The sequence below is a fragment of the Myotis brandtii genome, unplaced genomic scaffold (assembly GCF_000412655.1).
Source record: "Myotis brandtii unplaced genomic scaffold, ASM41265v1 scaffold630, whole genome shotgun sequence".
NCBI classification, from domain to species: Eukaryota; Metazoa; Chordata; class Mammalia; order Chiroptera; family Vespertilionidae; genus Myotis; species Myotis brandtii.
Window position 1 is genome coordinate 2,970,077 of NW_005370412.1, and position 26,091 is coordinate 2,996,167.

The following is a 26,091-nucleotide window of genomic DNA, read 5'->3' on the forward strand; positions in this document are numbered from 1 at the left end:
TATATAAAACAATCCCAGAATTCTGATGCTAAAGATAATATTCTAGTCAAGAAACAAAGAGAAGTGAAGCAATGGGATGAAGAGGGAAAAAGGTTACTAGGATAATGTAATGGAGAAAAAATTTGAACAAAATAAGAAACAAGCTATAAAGAATATCTACTACTGATTTCTTGAATAAAAGTGACAAAAAGCCCTCCAAAAATTAACTTGCCCTTAGGGATAGAGATGAATAGATGAAGCACAGAGGATTTTTAGGGTGGTAAAAATACTCTGTGTGATACTATAATGATGGATATATGTCATATAGTTGTCAAAACTCACAGAATGTACATTAAGAATAACCCCCAGTGTTAAGCCTTTAAAAAAAGCCTTGCTCTTCTATCTTCATAAGTAATCTTCAGAATACATAAGTGGAGAGATTACTTAGGCCAATTCTATGAGACAAAACTAGATTAAAAGCATTACATTACGATCTTAGGTTTTACAAAGAGCAATCTATATATATAAAAGCCTAAGCAACCAAACGACTGAACGACCGGTCAACTGGTTGCTATGATGCGCACTGATGACCAGGGGGCAGACGCTCAATGCAAGAGCTGCCCCCTGGTGGTCAGTGCGCTTCCATAGCCAACCTCCTGTAGCCGGCCAACCTCCTACAGTCCCACCCCCCAGTCTCTAAATAACTAGGAAAGCATTAATCAGCATAAAATGACTGTTTTGAGCATTTCAATCTAGTTATTTATAAAATTTTCTTAATCTCACAGCTTCATTTTGGTGAAACATATTTTGTCCACTCTAGAAGACAATGTCTTCTAATTTACAGAGATTTCTAAGACCTTATCTAAACTTTTTCTATGACTGACTTATTGTTCTCATTATTAGTATGTTTCATATATAACTGTGAGTATAAGCTTTGATTTACTTACACTATGATTTCAGTATATCTTTAAAATCTTAAAAAAGATTTGGTCCTTGATTGTGTCAGGGCCTTTTAAGACTAGTTGGGGTTTCATCCTAAAGTAGATTTTAACAGAAAGTATTGAAAACATACAAACGTTTGGGCCTCTAATATAAAGATGAGAATTTAATTATTTCAAATATGCATATGAAATTGTGTGAAAACAAAAAATGCTTATATTAGACATCACTTATTAGTGAAGGTAATAGAAAAGGGAGGAGCCTATGATGTTGATTTGTACCCATTTTGCCTCTAAGCACTGCAAGTCTCTCTTCAAAGTGTCTGTTGGCTTCATTTTGTTTTGTTTTTTTCCCACTACCATCTATCACCTTATTCCAGGACTTTTTATCTTCTCATGCAGATTATGGCAGGACCCTCCTAACTGATCTCAATGACTCCAGTGTCACTCTGCTTAAAGCTATTCTGCTCATCATTACTGTATTAACCTCCCTAAAACACTACTTTCTTAATATAATTACCTTCCTAGAGATCTTAAGATAGACAGGCACCTGCCCCCACCTTATTATACCAACACTCTCCAACATATTGCCTTATTCAGATGATCTTTGATCTATCTCAAACTGACCATATTCATTCCTTGTGTCTACCTTTACTAATGGTTTTTACTTATCTGCCACATCTTAGGTGACCTTCAACACAAATTTCAATTCATCTACTTCTATAAAACCAGGCCTAATTACTAACATTTCTTTGATTTTCAATTGACACATTTATAAATTCATATTACTTGATTATAGGTTCTCTAGTTTGGGTTACCAAACTATATTTCTGTCCAATACAGTGTTCTGCAAATGAAGTCTTGTACTCTAAGATTTGAATAATAGTGATGTCTAAATTTTCAAATGAATTTTCTCTATTTTAAATATTTCTCCCATAATGTTTTTATATACCATTTGTACCCTTTCTTGCTTGTCTGCAAGTATTAAAACAGAATACAACATAATTAGTAACAAATAAATTTTAACTAAACTAAAAAATAGTTCAGCATAGTCTACATACCTTGTTTTCTCCTTTAATAAATATGTGATCATATAGAATTGCCATTTTTGTATGCTAAATAGTAAAATATTAATAAATTCATATGGTTTGATCTAGTACATAATAAAATTATCAATACATTTTCTAGTTATCTCTCATTTAAAAGTGGAACTAAAGAGTGCCATCTAATCAAGTTTAAGAAACACTCTCTTTTTATTTATATTAACTTGAATCATCAGCTGTAATTAAGATTTTGGTAAATAAGCTTCATGAGAGATTAGGTTTAAAAGTTTTGAGGTTTTTCCTTCTGTGCATCACTCTAATGTAAAATTCACATAATTCCAGGCTTTAATAAGAAGCACACTTAAACATAAATGAATCAGGGATAAGTCTTGATATCTTCTTATTCATCCTCATTGTCTTTAGATATCTGTTTGGCTTGATTTCCTTTAGTTTTTAATTTGCATATCCCCATAAGAAAATACCCTAAACAATGATGTAAGACTTAAAAGCTCTTAAGGGAACATTGATTCCCATGGGACTAAAAATGGATTTAAGTGATATGCTTAGGTTTTTAGCCTGGATCGTGGTATTTTTTGTTTTTCAATTTAGATACCAGAATGCCAAGCCATTCATTTACAATGAAAAACTGGATTTATCATATCACTGATTAGAAATATTAATCCAAGTGTAATATAGGATTCATTCTTTTTTAGAAGTCAAACTTTATGAGAAATTAAACCATAATCAGTGGTAGATTTTAAACTATTGATTCAATTTCTTTAATGGTTATAAGTAGCAGGTCTACTTACATTTTTATTTCTTTTATAATCAATTTTAATAAATTCTTTTTTAAAATATCCATTTTCTCTAAATTATTAAATATATTATCACAAAGTTTTTCATGACAGTCTTCTATTTCTCAAGTCTCTGGTTTTCTGTAATGGTGTCCATTTTTTCATTTCTAATATTGTTTACTTGTGCTTTCTCTTTTGTCTTGAACAAATCTTGACAGTTTTATCTACTTACATTGGAGAAATAACTTTAAAGAAACAACACTTGGCTTTTTTATTATATTATATTTACTTCTGTTTTCTATTTTACTATCATTTACTGTTATCTTCATTATTTCTTTCCCTAAATCTTCTTTAGGTTTATTCTTTCTTTTTCTAATTTGTTGAGTTGAATACTTAATTACTTCATTAATTCTCATCTTTTCTCCTTTCAATATAAAAGATTAAGGCTGTAAGTTTCACTTAATAACTCCTTAAGCAATATCCTACAAGTTTTGGAATGTACTGTTTTCAGGATATTCAGTTTTAAGTATTTTATAATTTCCACTAGAGGCCTGGTGCACGAAATTCAGGTCCCTCAGCACAGCCTGCATCCTCTCCAATCAGGGACCCCTCAAGGGATGTCGGACTGCCGGCAGTCGGACATCCCTCTTTCAATCCGAGACCGCTGGCACCTAACCGCTCACCTGCCTGCCTGCCTGATCGCCCCCCAAATGCCCTCCTGCCGGCCTGGTCGCCTCCCAACTGCCCCCCTGCCAGCCTGGTTGCCCCCTAACTGTCCGGAAGGAAGTCGGTCGTCCAGAAGATGTCCGGTCACCCGGTCTAATTAGCATATTACCCTTTTATTAGTATAGACCAGGGGTGGGCAAACTTTTTGACTCGAGGGCCACAATGGGTTCTTAAACTGGACCGGAGGGCCGGAACTAAAGCATGGATGGAGTGTTTGTGTGAACTAATATAAATTCAAAGTAAACATCATTACATAAAAGGGTACGGTCTTTTTTTTTTTTTTTTAGTTTTATTCATTTCAAATGGGCCGGATCCGGCCCGCGGGCCGTAGTTTGCCCACGGCTGGTATAGACTATTATTTCTTCTGGGACTAAATAGTTAAGTATAAATAACTTTAAAAGTTTCTAAAAGTAAAGGCTGTTATTTATTTTTTAAAGGCTTACATTCTTTTTTTTAAGATATATTTTTATTGATTTCAGAGAGGAAGGGAGAGGGGAGAGAGAGAGAGAGAAATATCAATGATGAGAATCATTGATCGGCTGTGTCCTGCACGCCCTTTACTGGGGATTGAGCCTGCAACCCGGGCATGTGCCCTTGACTGGAATCAAGCCCGGGACCATTCAGTCCATAGGCCGACACTCTATCCGCTGAGCCAAACCACCTAGGGCGAAAAGTAAAGGTTTTTAATAAATTTTTTATTATTAATTTATAATTTAGTTCAACTATGATTAAGAGAATGCTTTCTGTATAAGATAGACTTTGAAATTTGTTGAGATTTATTTATGCTTCAGTCTATTGTCATATCGACAGGTCGTTCCGCTGTTCAGTTGATTTGCATATTAGCCTTTTATTATATAGGATAGAACTCATATTCTTCCCTTAAAAACTGTCCCTTTCACAACTTTTATTTTTTTTTAATAGTACCATCATCCTCCCAAGTTCAAAATTAGTCTTTGACTCATTATGTTCCCCATTCCTCCAATTTGTCACCAATTTTGCTGATGGATCTATGTAATCTCTCCATGTTTTCATCTTATTCATCTGAGGTGCACAAATACTCATCTGCACTTAAAGTGTACTAGGAGCTAAAAGACAGAGGATTGAGCCCCTGAGGGCATTCACAATCTAGTTATAATAATAAATAAGCAAATCACTAATTATAACATAGAGGGTTAAGTGTTGAAACAGAGGCACTTAAATGTCTGGAGTACTGTAATAGCTTTCAAACAGGTTTAACTGCTGCTAGTCTCTTCCTCCTACTGGAACACTTTCAGATATGCCTGCCTAAAAAGCTATTTTGACCATATCTTTTACTTGCTTAAGAATCTCTAATTCTTCCCAACTGCTTTCAGGATAAAATACTCATTAGCCTGTCGTGAGAGTCCTACACAGTGAGCCACCAAACACAGCGAGCCACCAAATAGCCTTCAAGTATTATCTCTCATTACTTCTTTACATGAACTTCCATTCCTTTCAAATCAATTTACTCTTTGGACATGAACATTAATTTAATATTCCTCATGCCACTCCTTTCATACAGAAAACACCAGTTCTATAAAAATCTATTCCATCGTTTAAGATTCATATTACATCCTATCTCTGTAAAGCAATCTTCAGTGTTACTAATAAAAAATAATGTGTTCCTTCTTCAATTTCCCAAAGCAAGTTTTGCCTGAATAAATCATTTCACCATCAGGTACTGCCTTATTTTATTTTATTATCTCCACTGTCTTAAATTATTAAATCTTTCTCACTTAATTGTACATAATTCATGTTTTCTCCCTAACCAAATTCTATGCTTTGCACAGACAGCTTTATCTTATACTTTTTTTGTACCCACCCATAATACCTAGCACAGTCTTGTTCATGAGCAAGATTTGAAACAGGGGTAGGGAGAGATCAGCTACTAACCCACCCGGAGGCAACGGTTCTCAAGCAGCGCGACTACATGAACTCAGAGGAGACCTGCTTCCCTCCACGGAAAGGTTAGACTTACCCCAAAGGTGCGGTTTGCAATTCAGGTTGGAGCGAGGAACGCATCGTTTAAGATTCATATTACATCCTATCTCTGTAAAGCAATCTTCAGTGTTACTAATAAAAAATAATGTGTTCCTTCTTCAATTTCCCAAAGCAAGTTTTGCCTGAATAAATCATTTCACCATCAGGTACTGCCTTATTTTATTTTATTATCTCCACTGTCTTAAATTATTAAATCTTTCTCACTTAATTGTACATAATTCATGTTTTCTCCCTAACCAAATTCTATGCTTTGCACAGACAGCTTTATCTTATACTTTTTTTGTACCCAGCCATAATACCTAGCACAGTCTTGTTCATGAGCAAGATTTGAAACAGGGGTAGGGTTTTGGCAAGTTCAGTTTGGATAAAGGGACACTGCCAATGGAAGAAACAACACATGCAAAAGTAGGGAAGGGCAATGTTTGTCCAAGATATAGAAAGTAAATCAATTTGAAGGAATGAAGCCCTCTCCCCCACACTAAAAGGAATACTGGCATGTGAGGTGGAAGGGTCAGAATAAGTTCCATAGCAGTGGTTCTCAACCTGTGGGTCGCGACCCCTTTGGCGGTCGAACGACCCTTTTACAGGGGTCACCTAAGACCATCCTGCATACCAGATATTTACATTACGATTCATAACAGTAGCAACATTACAGTTATGAAGTAGCAACGAAAATAATTTTATGGTTGGGTCACAACATGAGGAACTGTATTTAAAGGGCCAGAAGGTTGAGAACCACTGTTCCAGAGTAAGGTGTTTTGACTTTATCTGATAGGTGATGAGGGAACCATAGAAGGTTTTAGACTAGAATAAAGAACAGGGCACAGTTTTATAAAGTTTTATCAACTCAGCAGTGCATTAATTTAACAGGAAGGCCTGAACATCAATGAAGTGGCTATTGCTAGAAAGTGATGCAGTAAAGCCTCACCAACAAAGTACTTTTCTTTCATTTCCTCTCCTAGAGAAGGCTGCCATAAAATTCTTGGACAAACAAAGCACAGTTTGATAGGTTCTCTGACAACATCTCTTGATTTCACTTGTCCTAGATTCACAATAAAGTAAATTCAATATTTTTATTTTTCTCTTAGCATCTTCATTGGGAAGCTCTTATTAATGCTAAACCCATTAGCAAACGACTCGTCACAAGGGCTTTGTTTGATCCTCAAGCTATTACAAGCTATATGTGAGATGGTTTTGCTTCTAGTTCCTCTAGAGGAGTTTAGGAAATTCCTATTTATCCACAGAAAGAGGTGTTAGCTATTCAAGGCCAGGAGAGAGCTTCAATCCCCAAAATAAGACTTGCTGACACCCAGGGCTCAGCCCTGCCACTGTGGAGCATGGGATACACAGCTATCCACTCACTCAGTAACTAAACTTTTCTTTATAGCCCTTGAGCGGAATCATTACTCTGACTTATCTGTGTTTTATCTGTTACATATGCCAAAGTTTTCTTTCATTAGGTGGATAATTTGTAAGAATTTGCATTTTTCTTCCAAGCATGCTCTAACATCTTTTGTCTTTATCACGTCCATCTGTGGATCAAGAGGGATTCACTAACTCTCCTAAACAGAGGATGGGTGTAGGGGCAAGAAGGGGCACAGATTGCAGTACTTTTTATTTGCCCATTTCTATTTATTTGATCAAATTCTTTACAGGCATAGTGGGGTAATGGCCAAAAAAAGAAAGACATTAATCTTGAGGGAAATAATTAAAATTTATAGAAATATTATGCAAGAGCAAGGAAAAGATTTTCAGTGGTGACTCTGCCTTCCTTTCCCATGATGCAGTAGGGTCTAAGTGGCTGGTTTCACTCAGGGATATTTGTATTTGCTTTTCTTCTCTGATGGTTCTTTATGTGTCTGGGGGGAGGGGAATGGGAAGCAAGTAGAATGAGATAGGCTTCAGAGAAATGAGGAGTTAAGAGGTACACATATTTCTTAAAGTCACCTAAATGTCCAAGACATGTGAAACTATGATAAGCAAATTAAGAGTAGAATTAATGTCTAAATATGTGTACCTGGGTTTATATAGAATTAGAAAAAAATTTGATGAGGACGACCCTTTACATCTAAATTGCATGAAAAAAGAAATCATTTATAAACTGTTAAGATTCACAATATAACTGAATTAAATAAAACAAAACAGAAATTTATGCTAAATATAAAAAAAGATTTTAAAAGATGGAGATATCTTTGGGGATGGCAGAAGACTACTTACAGGTCAGAGAATATTCATGAGGAATAAATCAGAAAACAATAAATTTTGCCCACTATGATAAAAGTATCCTTATATTTAGAGAAATGTATTATGAGATAAATCAAATTTATAAAAAAGATAACTTTGAAGGCAATTATTAATCTAACAAAAATATTCACAAAATAGAATTTTTATAAGTATCAAGCCCTCCAATTACATTTAAGATACAATTGGATATAATCTAACTTTACAAAGAACTTGTTTATTATACCAATATCATGATCAATAATTCCTTTCCTTAAGAAATTCATTAGAAAGCATCTGTAACTGGGAAGTTAAAGTAATGGCTGGTCCATGTGTTCTATTTCATATACTCCATAGAAATCTTCTATATGAACATTACAGATATTTCACACTCTGCATAAAAGCTACTTCTCAAACCATATGTTAGCTTTTCTTGCACACAAAGCCTACTCCCACTCTCATATAGCAAGCCTCATCATCACTGCATTGAGGGGTACGGCAAAACAATAATATATTTTGGCTAGCAGAAGTTGTCTAAATAGCACGAACAGCTGCCCAGATGACAGGATAAGCCTTGCATGGAGCTGGCACTCTTTGTTAAAGCAAAGCAAACTGTCTCTTATTTCTCATAGCAAATGTTGTTGGCACTATTTCTACAGACATAAACAAAACTTGAACATATTTCCTTAATTTCTCTTCCCCTCTTTTAAAAATCCAAAAGTGGATTTTGGAAAATGTGGGGTCTTACTCCCCAAAGTAAGAGAAGTGCAGACAACAACGGGTTAAAAGAACAAGCGGAGCCCTACCGTACCCAGAAATGACAGAAGGCTCTTCTCCTCTTCGGTGCTACTATCCAACCACTCGGCCACATCACTGGGGGAAAGGAGACTCATTCTCCAGCCAGAAAACTTTTCCATACAGAGCACAATTAGTGAATGATGAAGTGGGAAAAGAACGATACAAAGACTAAATTCTTGGGGGTGCAACACTTAAATTGCTAGCCAGGCTGAAAGAGAAAATGTGATCCTCCCTCCACTCTGAATTCTGTCTCTGTGACATCAATCTAATACAATGGGGGAGGGGGAAGGAAATAGAGGGTTAAAAGAGGGTGATAGAAGAGAAGAGAGAGGTTTGTCTGTCTCTGGGTGTTAAGCTTGAGTCTGAAAGAGAAAGCAGGCATAAAATTGAATAATGATTTGTGTTCAATGACAGGAGAAAGCAAAGGAAAATAAAGAATAAAGACACTCAAAGAAAAAGAAACAGGTTCCTACACTAGAGCAGCTTAGATAACTGGACAGCACAATAGCTAATCAGTTAAGTAAAGCATATCATCAAACAAAAACAAAGGCAAAAGAACAAATTCAGCATTTTGTTTTGTTCTGAGAAGAAAGGTTTTTGAATTTCCTTTCAGTCAGTCAGTGGAGAGAACTGCAGCCTCCTAACCCCTTCCTGCGTTAGCTATTTCAACAGCATCCCAGCCCCCTTTACGGAGATTTCCTGCAAGCCGAGGCAGGTTGATAAATCTGTGAATAGGAAGCTCTCATCCCTCCTTTCTTCTCCTCCTCCTCCATTCCTCCCCCCACCTCGCATGGCGACTGCATTGATCGACAATAATGGAATCTGTAACTGACTGCCAGCAGCAACATTAAGGATATTACAAGTCCACTTCATAAGAATTCGAGCCGGTGGTCGGAACTTAGGGGCAACTATGGGCTTCTAGTCAATAGCTCTGTCTTTCTTAGCGAGAAAGAAAAGAGGGAGGGAGGAAAGAAAGAAGGAAGGGAGGGAAGGGGAGAGGGGGGAGGGGGAGGGAGAGGAGGGAGAGGGAAAGAAGGGGGAGGGGGAGGGAGAGAAAGCTGAAATCTGAAAGTAAGAAAAGTAGACTTGCTGGGCTGAAGGTTCAGAGATCCACCAGTGAAGCATATGACTGTCCTTCAATCCGTCACACACAGTCATTGTGAAGCAATCAGAACAAGACAGATTTTTAATATGATTTACATTATGTATTTACATAGTTTAAGGCTATTTCATATGCTTACACCTAATTAATAGGCAGAGAAAACTCAAGCAGAAGAGGTATTTTCAGAGACACATAGATCACTCATATCCCTGTTCTCTGGAGATTGATCAGGTTTGTTGCTATAAGAAAACACTCTTAAAAAGATAGGGTGTTGCCTGGCCAGTGTGGCTCAATGATTGAGCATTGCCCTATAAACCAGGAGGTCACAGTTCGATTCCTGGTCAGGGTATAAGCTCTGGGTTGCAGCTGTATACCCAGTGTGGGGCATGCAGGAGGCAGCCAATCAATGATTCTCTCTCATTATTGATGTTTCTATCTATCTCCCTCCCTTCCTCTATGAAATTCAACAAACAACAAAAAAGGTAGGGTATCTTTTGCATTCACAAAACATTGCCTTTGTTCGCAATAACCTGCTCTTTCTATTCTAGTAGCCTACCTTAAGTGAGAGAATTCTCACTGCTTAAGAGTTACTATCTCAATAGAGCCTGAATTCACATCCTTCTCTCCATGCTCACTTTACTCTTCTTCATCTGGACTCTGCTCATTTTGACTGTAAGCTCCCTGAGGACACAGTAGACAGTTGTTTGTTAATCTTTGTAACCCTGTGGCTAGAGCAGTGCCTGGCACTTAGAAGGAGTTCAATAAATATTTACTGAAGTTTTGACTGCTTTAAAAGTATGAACAGCTTCAACACTGGCAGGAGGTATCAGGCTGAATATTTTAGGATCTCTTTTTAAGATTAGTCGTTTTGACAGATAATGACTTAAAAGCAGTTGTAGTAACAGCACCAACTGATTGAGAAAACAGAAAATGTTTTTAAAAAAAGGTTTTATGAATTCATTATGTTTAAATAAATCTTTTATTACTCAAAATAACTACATACAATTGAAAAGGTGTGATAAATATAAAAATTCACAGGCTATGCTTGCTTAGCACCTAAGCTTGAGCTAGTAGATAATCCCTTTGTAATAAATAACTTTATGACACATAGTATCTGCGTAGCTTCCAGGCTGAAACCAATGGTCTAGAGAGCATCAAGTTCAAACTTCTTGGTGTGATGTAGCTACTGCTTCTCTCTAGGGAGAAGCCCCCAGACTCCCTTTGGCTCAGCCATGCATGCCTTGGCATGTTGCACTAAAAGTAATCTACAGAAGAGCAGGAAAAACTTATCCTTTTCATTCACTGGTGTAGAGCACTATATGGCCATAGTAGGTGCTAAAATTTTTTTATTGACCTTAGCATCTCCTGTGAGGTATCATTCTTTCTACTGTATATACCTGATATCACATTGATCCATTGAGACTCAGCTCTAATAGTACCTCTCCAGTCTTCCCTGACACCTTACGATAGAGCTAATGGTTTTCTCACTCAAACTTTCTTTGTTATTACCATTAGTTTATTGAAATTATTTGTTTCCAAGTGATTTCCTCCACTATATCTTGTGCCTATAGAAGGCAAAAATCGTGTTTTACTAATTTAAAAAATGTTTTAATGCCTAGTACCTGGTAGATGATTATAAATGTTTATTGAATGATATATTAGTTAAAGTAAAATTGTGATTCTATATACCAAAGGTAGACTAATGCTAAAGAACCCCATATATTCATGATGGAAGGATCCATACCAATAGTCTGAAAATCAACCACCAAAACAAAATTTGGTTATGGATATAATAAAATAAATATTTTATTTATTATACCAAAGACAGGGCAGAATAGGCAGAAAAATATCATCAAGATAATCCAGTACCATACATCTGCTTTTTATAAACAGAGCTATGAAGGACCCAAGAAAAAGTTCTAGATTATGCTTAATATTCCTGATTTTTGTTATAACTGCCTGTACTTATACATTCAGATTTACTCATTTGACAACTTAAGAGTCAAAAGGTGTCAAGCATTGTTCTAAGCCAGGGGTGGGCAAACTTTTTGACTCAAGGGCCACAATGGGTTCTTAAACTGGACCGGAGGGCCGGAACAAAAGCATGGATGGAGTGTTTGTGTGAACTAATATAAATTCAAAGTAAACATCATTACATAAAAGGGTACGGTTTTTTTTTTTTTTAGTTTTATTCATTTCAAACGGGCCAGATCCGGCCTGCGGGCCGTAGTTTGCCCACGGCTGTTAAGCCCTGGAATATAGTTGTGAAGAAGGGACAAAATCTCTGCCCTCATAGAGCATATATTCTAGAGGGAAGAGATAAACAAAATACAAGATAAAAATGTAAAATGTATATTGTGTTAGATGGTGAATTGTGTTGAGAAGAGTAAAGCAAGGAAGAGGGATAGGTAATGTTGGAGAGGTCTACAATCTTAGAGGGCAGACAGGAAAGGCATCTCTGAGAGATTAACTTTTGAGTAAAGGGTTTCTGGGTTCTTAGGAAGAAAAAGAAACAAACACAATAAAAAGGCCTAGAAGCAGCAATAGTCAGGTCCAGTGCAGGTAGGTTGATATGAGCCAGAGGAAAAATAAAAGGAGATGAGGTCTGTAAGATAATAGGAAGACAAACCATGTAAAGTTATCGGGTCTTTGCCTCCTTAATTAGGTGGCAAGTCTTGAGACAAGAGTGATCTTTTTGGCCTTACTTTTTCTTTATATAAGAGCTTTATTAAAATAGTAGAGGCTCGATGCACGAAATTCATGCAAGAGTAGGCCTTACTTCCCCCAGCTGCCGGCACCAGCGTCCCTCTGGCACCCAGGACCCAGGCTTCCCTCCGGCCGCTGGCAGGCACCCAGGACCCGGGCTTCCCTCACAGCCCCGGTTTTGTCCGGAAGGACATCCAGTCTAATTAGCATATTACGCTTTTATTATTATTAAAATATAATTCACATATCATAAAATTCATTCTTTTTAAAAATATATTTTTATTGATTTCAGAAAGGAAGGGAAAAGGGAGAGAGAGACAGAAAGATCAATGATGAAAGAGAATCATTGATCAGCCACCTCCCGCACTCTCTACACTGGGGATGGAGCCCGCATCCCGAGCATGTGCCCTGACCAGGAATCGAACCGTGACCTCCTGGTTCATAAGTTGACGCTCAACCACTGAGCCATGCCAGCCAGGCATAAAATTCATTCTCTTAAAATGGTTTTAAATATATTCACATAGTTGTGCAACCATCATTATAAATTGATTCCAGAATATTCTCATCACCTCAAAAAGAAACCTAGCACCCAATAGCAGTTACTCTCCATTCCTCCCAACATCCAAGCCTCTAGCAACTACTAATCTATGAATTTGCCTATTCTGGACATTTCATATAATCGAAATCATATAACATGTGGCCTTTTGTACCACATTTAGTTTTATCCATGTTGTAGCATATATCTGTACTTCATTCATTTTTTATGGCTGAATACTATTCCACTGATAGACATCTGGGTTGTTTCCACTTTTTAATATTATGAATAATGCTGCATATGAACATTCATGTACACATATTCATATGAAAACCTTACACTTTAACAGGTTATCCAAATAAGGTGTAATAAATAGTCTGCTTTTAATCTGTAGAATTTTAAATCTACAACAGAAGAGAGTTATTTTCCTATTTTACAAGCACCACATTTTCCTCCTAATTCATCAGGTATTTCCACCCTTCTTGAAGAAATGAAAACTACTGACTCAGTTTCTTTTCTCCTGCTCTATTATTTTTACACACAGGAACAAACCAATACTAGATACTTAGGAATGAACAAAGGCAGGTGAAATGTGACAATAGACCCTTTCCTAAATCAATAACTAATGATAGTAAAGTTGGTGAAGATTTTTGGGGGACGGAGGTAATTTTATATTTTTATAGTTTCAAACTTATAATAAAGGTAAAGAAAAGTACACAGAACTCACACACACACACACACATACACACACACATACTCACACACGCCCTTTATCCAGATTCACCAGCTGTTTACATTTTGCTACCTTCCTCTCTGGGTATACTATCCTATATAATAAAAGCATATGCAAATTGTCCCCTCAACTGGAAGTTCAAAGGGGAGTTCAACCAGGGGGTGGGGCCAGCTGGCCAACCGCCTACGGGCCCCACCCCTCAGCCAGCCCAGCCTGATCAGTCCTGATCGGGGCTGGCCAGCCAGGTCCCACCCATGCACAAATTCGTGCACCAGGCCGCTAGTTATTAAATATATATATATGCATTTTTTTCTAAACCATTTGAGAAAGACATTATGCCCATTACTGCCAACAGCTTTCAGAGTATATTTTTTAAAACAAAGGACAGCCTCATATAACCAAGAACAATTATCAAAGTCAAGAAATTTAACATGGTGGCTGATATTTTAAGGATAAAATTAAATACGCCACTACATGTAAAGTCCACTATATAAATACTACACTACATAAATACTACTTCAATATCATACAAAGTCCTTTATTTGAAAAACAAAATGTCTTCAAGCAATGCTGACTGAGAAATCAGAAGTACTAATTGCAAGTATAATTCAAAGTAATAGTCTATATTATATTAAAATGTCTATTAAATTGCTGAAGGATTACTATTGAACTTATTAACATTCAATATACTGTATTCCAAAGAATTGGAAGAAGGAATAACTAGTTTTCAAAAAGGAATTAAAGCTCAAGTAAAGTGAATGCATTTCCATCTTGATATTCTTTTGAATCATGTACAACCTTTGTCTCAAAGAAGCTTAAAGTATATGTCAGACTGTAACTTTTCCTTATATTTTGCTGAGGATATATTTAACTGTAATAGGAATATAGTTAAATTCTATTAAATCTATAGCTCAGCATTTTAAGTAGTACCCTAAATATGTAAATGTGTATAAAAACCTCAAACCACTTACATATAAATCATACAACAATGAATACACTCCCACATTGTTTTCACTTGCCAGAAACGTTAGCATAATTATTAGAGCTGAAGAAACTAATGAAGCTAGGCTGAATTTTCATTCATTTGGATTTAGGAAGCAATACTTTGGACATGCAAAGCCCCCAAATAACAGGGATGTTAATGTTATAAGAGGCATTCCTAATATATGATTATTTAAAACATATAATACGTAAAAAGGGGTGGAGGACAACTTGATTCTACAGCTTATTTCAAAAAGTAAATGCATAAGTAAAAAGCCAAACATATTTTGAAAGAAAGAACTAATTTGAGAATTTACTTTATCAAAGAGGAAGGCATTAAAATCTGTGGTTATTAAGTCATTGTGATATTGATGTAGGAATAAAACAATAGGTCTCTGGGACAGAAAAAGAATCCAGAAGAAGATATACACACTTTAGCTGATAATAAACGGTGCTTTCAAACCAGTGTGGAAAGAATAAAAAATTCAATAAAAGGTATTGAGACAATTGGCTAAAAAACTGGGGAGAGGGGGAGAGATGGGGGGAATCTCATTTCATAAAACCAAAAATAAATGTAAAAAAAAAAAAAGGCCTAATCTCAAATTGAAAAAGGCCTTTCTAGGCATGGCACAAAAGCCAGAAACTACAATGAAAAATAGAGGCAAGACTGGAAAACCTAAAAATTTAAAGCTTCAAATAGCAAAAAAGACACCCTGAACAAATATGCAAGGCCATTTAATACAATCTATCAAAATATGAAATGCAAACTACCTTTCCATTCTATTTCTAGGAACCAATCTAGAAATATCAGCACAAACAACTGGACACAGATATATGTACGAAGATATTTAACACAAAGTTGGTAGTGGCAAAAGCAAAAAACACTATTTATAAGAGGGAAACAGATAATTCTACAATGAAATAAACATCCTTTAAGGATCTACAGGTATAAACGTAATGAAAAGATATCTTCCATACAAAAATGTGAGGAAGAAGAATGGCACAGGTTGTCAAGAACTATGAGGCATTAAATGACAGGCATTTGGAAAGGTTGGTAATTGGAAGGCAGTTTTGAAAATGGGCAGAAAACTGTCACAATGATGAGGATATGCAACATATTTAAGGGCCTAGGGGCCTCCTTAGAGTTCAGATCATTCTTTGACAGCAAAATAACTTGAGAATGGGTAGGTCTTTAACTTTTAATTCAGGTGTTTTTTTTTAAATTCAGGACTGTCATTCATCATTTGATGATAAATATGAGGTGGGGTCACATATTCATCAATAGTAAATTTGGCATTAGGACTTGTTCAGCATTGTTTACACAAACACTTTATTGTGTTTTCTATTATTTTAATAAAAGCGGGTAGTGGATCAAAAATATAAATGCTGATATCACAGAAAAGCAGAGACCTCATAAAACGAATATTAATTTAATTGATATAAAGATAAGAGTTGCTAACCATGCCAGAATTATAATATCATTAACTTCAAGGAAATGGTCTACATTCAATTGTGAGGTGGAAAAGGGAGAGCACTGTTAAGAATCATGTACAAAGGTTTGGTGTTTATGATCTGGGTCTGTGTACATATCCTTGTATAATCCCCTACCCTTGAGTGTAGATGGAGCCTAGGACCTGATAATACGATAGAATAGCCACTCCCTTGATTAGGCTGCATTATATGACAAAGGTGATGATACACTATTGTGTAAGATTCTCTCACTGGCTCTGAAGAAGTAATATGCCATGTTCTGAGAGTGCTACAGGAATGGCTGCCAAAGGCTATCTCTAGGAACTGAGCACAACTCTGCTCATAGATAGCAAACAAACAAACAACAACAAAAAACACACAGGGATCCCAATACTACAACTGCAAGAGGAGTCTGAGCTCCAGATGAGAATGCAGCCTGGATGATACCTTGGTTTTGACCTTCTGACACTCTGAGCAGACAATCAGCTACACTCTGCCTGGGCTTCAGATCTATGAAAAATGTGAAATAATAAATGGGTGTTACTGTAAGTCACTAAGTGTGTGGTCACACAACAGTGGAAAACTAATGTAGTATGCTAACATGAAAACACCGAGTGTAAGTAAAACAGCTGAGATGTGGGGATCTACTGAAGAATACCACTATAAATGTATCCAGATGGAACTCACCCCAGTAACCAGCATCTGGATTAAACAAAACAGAACAGAATATTACCGGCAACCAGAAGCATCCTTCACACACCCTTTCCAGTCATTACCCTATCAGAATTATCACTATCTTGATTTCTATTACATCAGATGAGTTTGAATTGTATCTAACAGAATCACACTGTGCAGATAGTCTTTTGAGACTAACTTTCATGTTCAACATACATTTTTGAGATTTATCCATTCTGCGGCATGAAGCAGTAGTTTGTTCTTTGTCAATACTGAATGGAATTCCACTGTGTAAGGAAACAAAATTCATCCATTCTATTGCTGATGAACATTTGGGTAGTTTCCGATTTTTTTAGCTGTTATAAACACTTTTGTACAATTCTTTTGATAAACCTATGTATGCATTTCTATTGGGTACATAAATTGGAGTGGAATTGCTGGGTCACAGAGCATTGTTTAGTGTTAGCAGATATTGTCCAATAGTTCTCTAAAACTGTTGTAAAAATGTATAATCCCATCAGCAGTGAATAAAAATTCTTTTTGTTCTAGATCCTTATCAACATTTGGTAATTTCTGTTGTCCTCATTTTAGACATTCTTGTTGGGTGTGTAGTTCCATTTTAGTTTAAATTTGCATTTTTCTGATGACTAATGAAACTGAGCACTTTTTTCACATACTGAATGGCCATTCGGATCACCTCTTTTGTAAAATGGGCACTCAATCTTGCCTTTTTCCCATTGATGTGTAGAAGTTCATTACATATTATGATTGGATATTAAGACTTAAAATTTCCTCTTTTCAGACTGTCAGATTATCATCAGATGATTATCAGAGAAAAATATAACATAAGCAACATCTGGACTAAAGATAAAGAGCCTTAAAACAGCCTCTATTCTCTTGTAATAGGTTTGATAAGAGAAAAAGAGAAAGAAAAAGTCTACCTTTAAATATTTAATTCAAAACCTAAGCAAAATGAAAATGGGTTTATAACTTCTGACTCTGGGAGAAACCTACTGGGAAGCTGTCATAAATCACAGTACTTTATAGCAATAAAATCATCACACCCTTGAAGCTCACTATTTCTTGTTAATTAAAATTTCATTGTCAGAAACATTTTGTAGTTTCTTCACATGAATACATGCTCTGGGGGGAAAAAAAGGCAAATAACTAGCTGGATTTTTTTTTAAAAAGGGACCAGAGGAAACCCTGACTTCTGGTTTAAAAAAATTGCCATTTAAAAATAAAATAAACCGCCCCCAAAAAACCAAACCTTGAAAAAAACGTGGTGTCATCAAGGACTGACAATTAGATATACTTCCACTAATTTTCTGCCTTTTATATTATAACTAGGTGCACAAACTCGTGCACCTTGAAAGGAACTGTTGGCCATGAGGCTGCAGTAGGCACAGGGGCGAGTCTCAGGCCAACCTCTGTGCTCCCGCCTGGCCCCTCCCACTGCGGCCCCTGGTCCCCTGTCTGCAGGCAGCCCCGCTCCCTCCGCTGCTGCTCCCATGCGCTGATGGCGCTGGCCCCACTTGCACCCGCTGAAGGCATGGAGCGATTGGGGCCGGTGCCAGCAATGGGTGCAAGCAAGGCCGGCGCCATCAGTGGGTGCAAGTGGCAGCTGCTGCCCTGATCGCTCCTCAGGAGCAGGGGGAGGTAGAGAAGCCCTCAGGGGCGATTGGGCTGGCAGCCGCCACTTGCACCCGCTGATGGCGCTGAGTGATCAGGACCGGCGCCGGGCACCGGCAGTGGGTGTGAACGGTGGCTACGGTGTTGGCTGTGGGTGGAAGTGGGGCCGGCGCTGGCAGTGGGTGCAAGTGATGGCTCAGGTACCAGCAGCAGGTACAAGCGGGGCTGTCGCTGGCAGCAGGTGTGAGAGGTGGCTGCCGGCCCCGATCTCCCCTCAGGAGCAGGGGGAGGGGGAGAAGCCCTGAGGGGCGACTGGGGCCAGCAGCTGCCACTCGCACCCGCTGACAGTGCCAAGCGATTGGGACTGGCTCCAGGCACTAGCACCAGGCACCGGCAGTGGGTGTGAGCAGTGGCTCCAGTGCTGGCAGCGGGTGTGAGCAGGGCCGGCGCCGGCAGCAGGTGCAAGCACCGGGCGGGACCGCGGTGCTCGGGAGCAAAGAATTTTCAGTAACCACCAGAGGCTTGCCCCGATGACAGCGACCAGCATCCTGCCTTGGTCTGGCACCCCCGCTCACCTGCTCCACCATCCCATTGTGGACAACACCCGCCATGTTCCGCACACGCCCCCTGGTGGTAGTGACCAGTTGTTCGGTTGTTCCACCGTTCAATCTATTTGCATATTCGCCTTTTATTATATAGGATAAACTCCTCTGCAGAGCACTTTTTTAGTTTATATAAGCTAAAACAGTGATGGCGAACCTATGATACGTGTGTCAGAGGTGACACGCGAGCTCATTTTTTTGGTTGATTTTTCTTTGTTAAATGGCATTTAAGTATATAAAATAAATATCAAAAATATAAGTCTTTGTTTTACTACGGTTGCAAATATCAAAAAATTTCTATATGTGACACGGCACCAGAGTTAAGTTAGGGTTTTTCAAAAGGTTCGCCATCACTGAGCTAAGAGAATGTTTCCAAGGAAGACTGGTTTTCTTTTCTTTTTTTAAAAAAATATATTTTATTGATTTTTTTTTTTACAGAGAGGAAGGAAGAGGGATAAAGAGTTAGAAACATTGAACATCGATCAGCTGCCTCCTGCACACCCACTACTGAGGATGTGCTGGCAACCAAGGTACAGGCCCTTGACCGGAATTGAACCTGGCTAAGAGAATGTTTCCAAGGAAGACTGGTTTTCTTTTCTTTTTTAAAAAAAATATATTTTATTGATTTTTTTTTTACAGAGAGGAAGGAAGAGGGATAAAGAGTTAGAAACATTGAACATCGATCAGCTGCCTCCTGCACACCCACTACTGAGGATGTGCTGGCAACCAAGGTACAGGCCCTTGACCGGAATTGAACCTGGGACCCTTCAGTCCGCAGGCCAACGCTCTATCCACTGAGCCAAACTGGTTAGGGCGGAAGACTGGTTTTCATTCTTTGTAATGACACCAATAACTTCTAGAATTTCTTCTTTATACCACATTTTGGTTTTGTTACTAAAAAGGGTTGACACTGGCTCCAATAGAAAAAAAGGCACTTTCTGGGAAAATTTACCTTTAATAGTTGATCATCAATCGAGTATTTACTGAGTGTTACATTTATAAGGCAAGGAAATAAATAAAACTACTAAAAATATATTTCAAAATTTTAGCAATTGTATCTGTGCAAATATTTACAAGTAAAATGATGGTACTCATAAAATGGGGTGACATTTATTATTTTAGGAAGCTACCATGACGTTTCAATGAATTTCAAGTGGAGGCAAAATGCTTCAAGGAAAATCTCAACATGTATGTTAGCAAATTATATGAATAAAGATTTTGATTTATTAAAAGTAACCTTAAATTTCAGCTGTGTAATAGAAACTCACAAAAATTGGACCAAATACTGTTATGTAATTCCCCTACCATATGCAAAAGCAATAAAACAATCTATTACCCTGTCTTTGAGTAATTAGTTTCTCACACTTGCAGAAAATCCTAATAAGAAGCATTTTATAACCATACTGAGCAAGCTCTTAGAAATGAGCTCTTTGCAACAAGCTGTTGGTACACAAAATATGATTATCCTTCTCTCTTAATTAGACTTACTACATCTTGTCCTGTCCTTTGACTAAATAAACCTAATTCTATGTAATCACACAGGCCAGGTGTGTGTGTCTGTGTGTGTAGCTCTTCCCCCCACTCACTTTGACACATCATTCTTTTTTTAAAAAAAAATGAAATAAATTTATTTACCTGACACTATATTCTAGGAGTTCCTGGAAAAAAAGGATTATTGATGTAGGGTCCCAAACATTCTAACCTTCTCATGACTCAAGAGACTAGAAATAAAATCAACCACACACAACCCATTTGAAGTATAACTTAGAAGAAAAGTTACAAACCCAAATATTACGAAGGTAAAGAATATCCAGTTTTTTCTAGTCTTCATATTAACTAAAGGTAATATCTATAAATAGTTAACTACACAACAGAGCTGTTAAGTTCTTCAAAGATACTCCATCATCTTTGGAATTAGATGCAAGACATTGGAGTTAGCAACCTGTCCAAAAGGCAGGCTATCCTAGGTGACAGCTGATCCTGAATGACACCTGCTTGATCCTGGCAGCTCAAGTTTCTTACTTTCTCAATAGTCTGTCATAAGAAAGAGCATAGAACCAGGTAATTTTTTCTTCCTCAAAGAACAGGACTGCACTAACCTAAACTAACTTCAAGTTGCTGTTTTAGCAATTCATTCACTCATAAAATACTATAAACCAGTGAATGACAAAAATGTGGAGTCAAATTATTGATAAGAACTCCTCGCTGACTTCCTCTCCACATGTTAAGTTCATGGTGCTCCTAATTCAGCTGAATAGTAAGGTCTGAGTAGGGGCGAGAAGGGCACCCGAGAAGATAGACTTTCATCTGAATTTTAATGACTGACTCAGTAAGACTCTCATACTTGTCAAGTATGTACAAAGAAAGTATTCTCAGTGGCAATGCCTAAGGCTTCCAAACCCAAGCTGAGATCATACCCATAATTAAATGTGGAATTTTGATAGACCGAATCCCCATCAGCAATTAAAAAAAAAGACAACTACAAACATTCATACTGCTGAGTCATGACTCATTTTCTTGAATCACTGTTCACTAGGAAACAACACGATATCAGTTATTCCCTTCTCTGCAATAAAGAATTAGATATTTTAAGAAAGTTTATGCAACTGAAGTGTAAGAATCTGGTGAAGCTTATTTCACAATAGTCACCTGCTTCACTAAAACTGCCATACAGGAAACTGAAAACAAAAACAACCTAGTGGGCATGAAAGAACAGACAGGAACAGAAAGAACAAAACCAGTCTGTAACTTTGCCTCTTTAGTGCACACTGAGGTTAAGACTGGAACAGAATCCAGAGACATGGAAGCATGGAACAGACTGATGATGTATCTTAGAAGGAAGAGGGGTTGGAGGAGAGGGAAGAGATTAACCGAAGAACTTATATGCATAACCCATGGACACAGAAAATAGTGGGGGGTGGGGGTTCCAGGTGGAGGGGGTCAATGGGAGGAAAAGGGAACATCTGTAATACTTTCAACAATAAAGATAGATTTTTAAACAAATACTGGAACAGAAAGGGAAATATAACCATGTTGTCTACATAAAAGGATTCCCAGAGTTTCGAGTGAATTACCAGGTAATTTTTATGAGTAAAGAATTAATCTGACAGTTCAGAGTGTTTTCATGTCCAGCCTCAAGCCCCGACCCCTGGCCAGTCTAGTCTTCACTTCTGTTTAAAGAGATTTCATTCTTACAGTTTTAATTGGGATGTAAAAGACAGAATTATACCCAAGAGGAAGAAAGAAATTGCATCAGGAAAAGAGATACAACAACTCCTTTGGCTGAGACTAAAGTTTTGATCAACTATAGCCAAACTATTACTACAAAAATGGCATAGCTATACTGCAGAGCTCTTTACCCTATTTGAAAATTTAATATATAAACTATATTTGTGGACATACATATGTATGTATTTCATAATTTTTTTATTTATTGAATATGGAGAGAAAGAGAGGAATGGGGGAGGAGAGAGAGGGAGTTGGGGAGAGAGAGAGAGAGAGAGAGAGAGAGAGAGAGAGAGAGAGAGAGAGAGAGAGAGAGAGAGAGAGAAACATCACTTTGTTGTTCCACTTATTTATGCATTCATTGGTTGTTTCTTATATGTGCCCTGACCAGGTATACTAATAGAATCCACAACCCTGGTACATCGGGATGATGCTCTAATCAACTGAGCTAGCCGACCAAGGTATTAAACATTTTTTAAAGAAACTAATATCAAGGGAAAAATAATAGTGAAAATGGGCCTGCCTTCTAAAAAACACTGATTATAAGAAAATTATTTCACATACAGTTGAGAGATTCTTTTCTCATGCCGCTCATTTCCTCTATCCACTCATTCCCATTTAAAATTTGTCTTTAGTCATAAAATGAGCACCTTACTATTGCTTTTCTCTGACAAAAAAAGAATAAACCTGCATAACCTGGCATTTTTATTCTGGAGAGAAAAAGGAATATGTGTTTCCTTCTAATGTTTTCCTCTTTCTAACGCATAGTAATAAGTTTTATTATAATGATTAGTTTGGTTAATAAAGTAGTTTCTTTCCAGTTAGGTCAGTAAACTACCAGCAACAATAGATTAATGACTTCTGATTGTTTCTGACATGGGGAAATACACCCAGGCCAAAGGTCCCTATCTATCTATCTATCTATCTATCTATCTTTCATATACACACATAACATAATATATACACACTTATCATGGCAATCCTTTCCATACCCCTTGCAGGATAAAAGATTAGAGAAAAACGTAAGTCCTGTGTAATACAACATGAGCACTGTTAAGTTGGATAGAGCATTATGTCCTCATTCTCACAGCCTTCAGTCCTCTTATAAACAGTGTGCTTAAGTAATGGACTCTACAGCAAGACAAACAGTCTCTTGTTTCCTACTGGGTGGAGAATGCACTTTGTAATTTGGTTTCTGATAGCCGAGAGCAATTATGAAACTTACTGCTATTCCTTTATTCCTTACAACATAACTGCTCATCCCACACAGCCTTGTAAATCACAACTGCATTTACACAGACCCAGTTGAAAACTGGAATGAGCAGGTCAAGCTTTAACACAAAAGAACAACATTACTTCACTGTGCTTATAGTCAAATCAAGCTAAACTTGTTCCCAGGAGTTGTAAAGGGCCATGACGATCCTTTTGACAATAGCTATCTTTACTATTTAGCTCACTAGAATAGTATGGCCTCTCAACCCCACAATTGGCTCCAGAAAAATGAAAAGGGCAGCAACCTTTTTTAGGAACTAAATGAAAATGTATGAAGACAGATGTTCACTCTGCATTGTGACTCTCAAGATCCTCCACTTAAGTTATCCTCTAACACATAATTCATGAGGTGAAGTAACCGAGGTCCATTATCAATGGAAAGAAACAGAGCTAGACCTTGCATAAGAAACCAATTGGTCCAAACAGTTGGGATAATTTTTAAATGTTTTCTTATATATTTAAGAAATCAACAAAGAAGGCAGTGAATGTGGAATGATATTTTGCTTTCAGTAAATAGGTAAAAGTTAAAAAAAATGGATATTAGCATCTAGGAAAAGCTTTACTAAAATTATACAGAAATTTTCTTAGTCTCAAAGTCTTTAAAAGAAACTAAAATCAATTTGAAAGTTTTAATTTTATATACAGATATTCAGAATATGCCACAGCTATATAATTTATTTATATAAAAGCATCATACAAACTATAGACATTTTCCTTAACTGAAAGCCATTTTTTTCTTCTCTAAATATTTTGTTATATATTTTTGGTTTTGACCAAGAGCATGGTATCAATATGCTTTGATGATGTTTTTTCCTCAATATTTCCTCCCCACAGATTTCAATTGAAGTTTATGAAGCATTTGGCCTATTCAGGCAATAATTCATGGTACCTGAGGCCTGCAGATATAGTATAGATGAAAAATAAAACTTAAATGTAACCGATTCCATGAATAAAAACAGTAAATTGAAAATAAGGAGATCTGAATTTTCATTTTAATTCTGTTCCTAACTCTGTGACCTTAAGCAAGATTAAATCCCTCAGACCTCAATGTTCTCATTGGAAATGGAGAAATGGGACTGCAGATGATCTCTAAGTCTCTTTCAGATTTAACTTTCAACGAGCTAATGAGATACCTGTCATCTATTGGCAAAGCACATTATAAGCCTACCTTGGGCAGAAAGAACAAGCAAGATTCTCATTTGAAGGCTTTCACTGTTTTTTTGGATCCAACCTGTTGAACTTTCAAATGACACAGATTTGTGAAGTGCTACTAAGATTGAATCAAGGCTTTCAGAATCTTATTGATGGTCAATATATTTTGTCTCCCTCAGAGAGAAATGAGATATACTCATTTACAGGTATTTAATATTTCACAAGGAATTTGGGGGAAGATCCAGAATAATAACCCATTTCAACTTATTAAAAGAACAAGTAAACACTGCAGTGTTAATATTTTGCTACGATCATTACCCTCCTAATTGGCCTGCATTTCTCAGATGGCTATTCTTGTGCTGTATTTTGTATAAGAACACTGATAGCCTCCACAATATTCACATGAACTCATAGTAATGAAAACAAACCTATTTTTTTTAAAGCCAATAATCACAAAGGTAAACATTCACTGCAATTGTGTAATAAAAATAGAAAAGCTACACTCCCTTTAAATCTATACAAACTTTTCATTTCAGTCTCAGATTGCAGGAACTCTTACCTGGGGTCTGCATTCTGGGAAGTTTCTGGGTGTTGCTAACATGATCTTTCCGGCATGCCAGTCAGAAACTCAGAACACTTTGTACACCGTGCTCACCCGTGCTTTCTCGCTCTCTCTCTTTTGCTCTTGCTCTGTGCCTCAGACAGTTTGGAATGCAGAAAAGCCAGAGCCAATGCCAGTTAAACTCAATTCTTTTTTCCCCTCCCAGCTCTTTTGCTAGAGAGCACTAAACAATAGCCACCCTTCCTTACTCACTGCGTGTCTTTCACAGCACCGGGTGCAGGCAATCTGCTTCAGAAGCAAGTGTTTTACCAAGCTGGTAATTCATTTTTTTCTGTCCCAAGGGGCAAGTAGGTGGGTGAGTGCATCTCTGTTTAAAGAAGTGATTTTTTTTAAAGGAATCTATTTCAAAATCTGTCCTATTTTTGAGGTAGAAAAATAAAACAAATTTCAGAAATTCTTTTTTTTAATGTTACTATGTTGAATTAAAATATAAACTTTTCAAAGTACAAAAACCAGGTGAATATCTTACACCTAATGTATAGATAGTGTGTGTTAACACATATATCTCTATCTCAGACTCAGTAGATCACCTTAACATATCACAGAGGAATTAATTTAAATTTAGAAAAGAACATTTTTATTTCCCTAAAGCCATTCATTCAGGTCTTAAGCTAGAACTCCATTTTAAAAAGAAAGAGTAAAAAAAAATTAATTTTATAAATTGAGTGGCTCTATTAAGTCATCTAGATGTGAAGAAATTATAGGCAATATCACTTTTCTCAGTCACCATTATAATTGTTTCAAAATCAAACACATTTCTAGGGTTTGTTTTTTTCCTACACTCCAAAAAAGAAAGGCAAGTCAATGATGTCAACTTCATTATCAATATGATGACCTAACATATTATGCAGCTGCTTAGTTGCTGAG

At 37.0% G+C, this 26,091-nt stretch overlaps 1 protein-coding gene across 5 annotated transcripts in view; it reads right to left on the reverse strand.

Moving 5' to 3' along the window:
* The window catches only part of RASAL2 (RAS protein activator like 2), a 168,568-nt gene that overhangs the window by 73,961 nt on the left and 68,516 nt on the right, over nt 1–26,091 (reverse strand). Inside the window, exon 1 of one of the 5 annotated variants that reach the window (XM_014528356.1) lies at nt 25,162–25,287. The exons of 2 other annotated variants lie outside the window; for them this stretch is intronic. In XM_014528356.1, the coding sequence (XP_014383842.1) occupies nt 25,162–25,174 (13 nt within the window). In that variant the 5' untranslated portion in view covers nt 25,175–25,287. Of the gene's footprint in view, nt 1–8,530; nt 9,264–25,161; nt 25,290–26,091 lie in introns of those variants that run through there. 2 more of the 5 variants (XM_014528354.1, XM_005880263.2) reach the window with 2 other exon arrangements.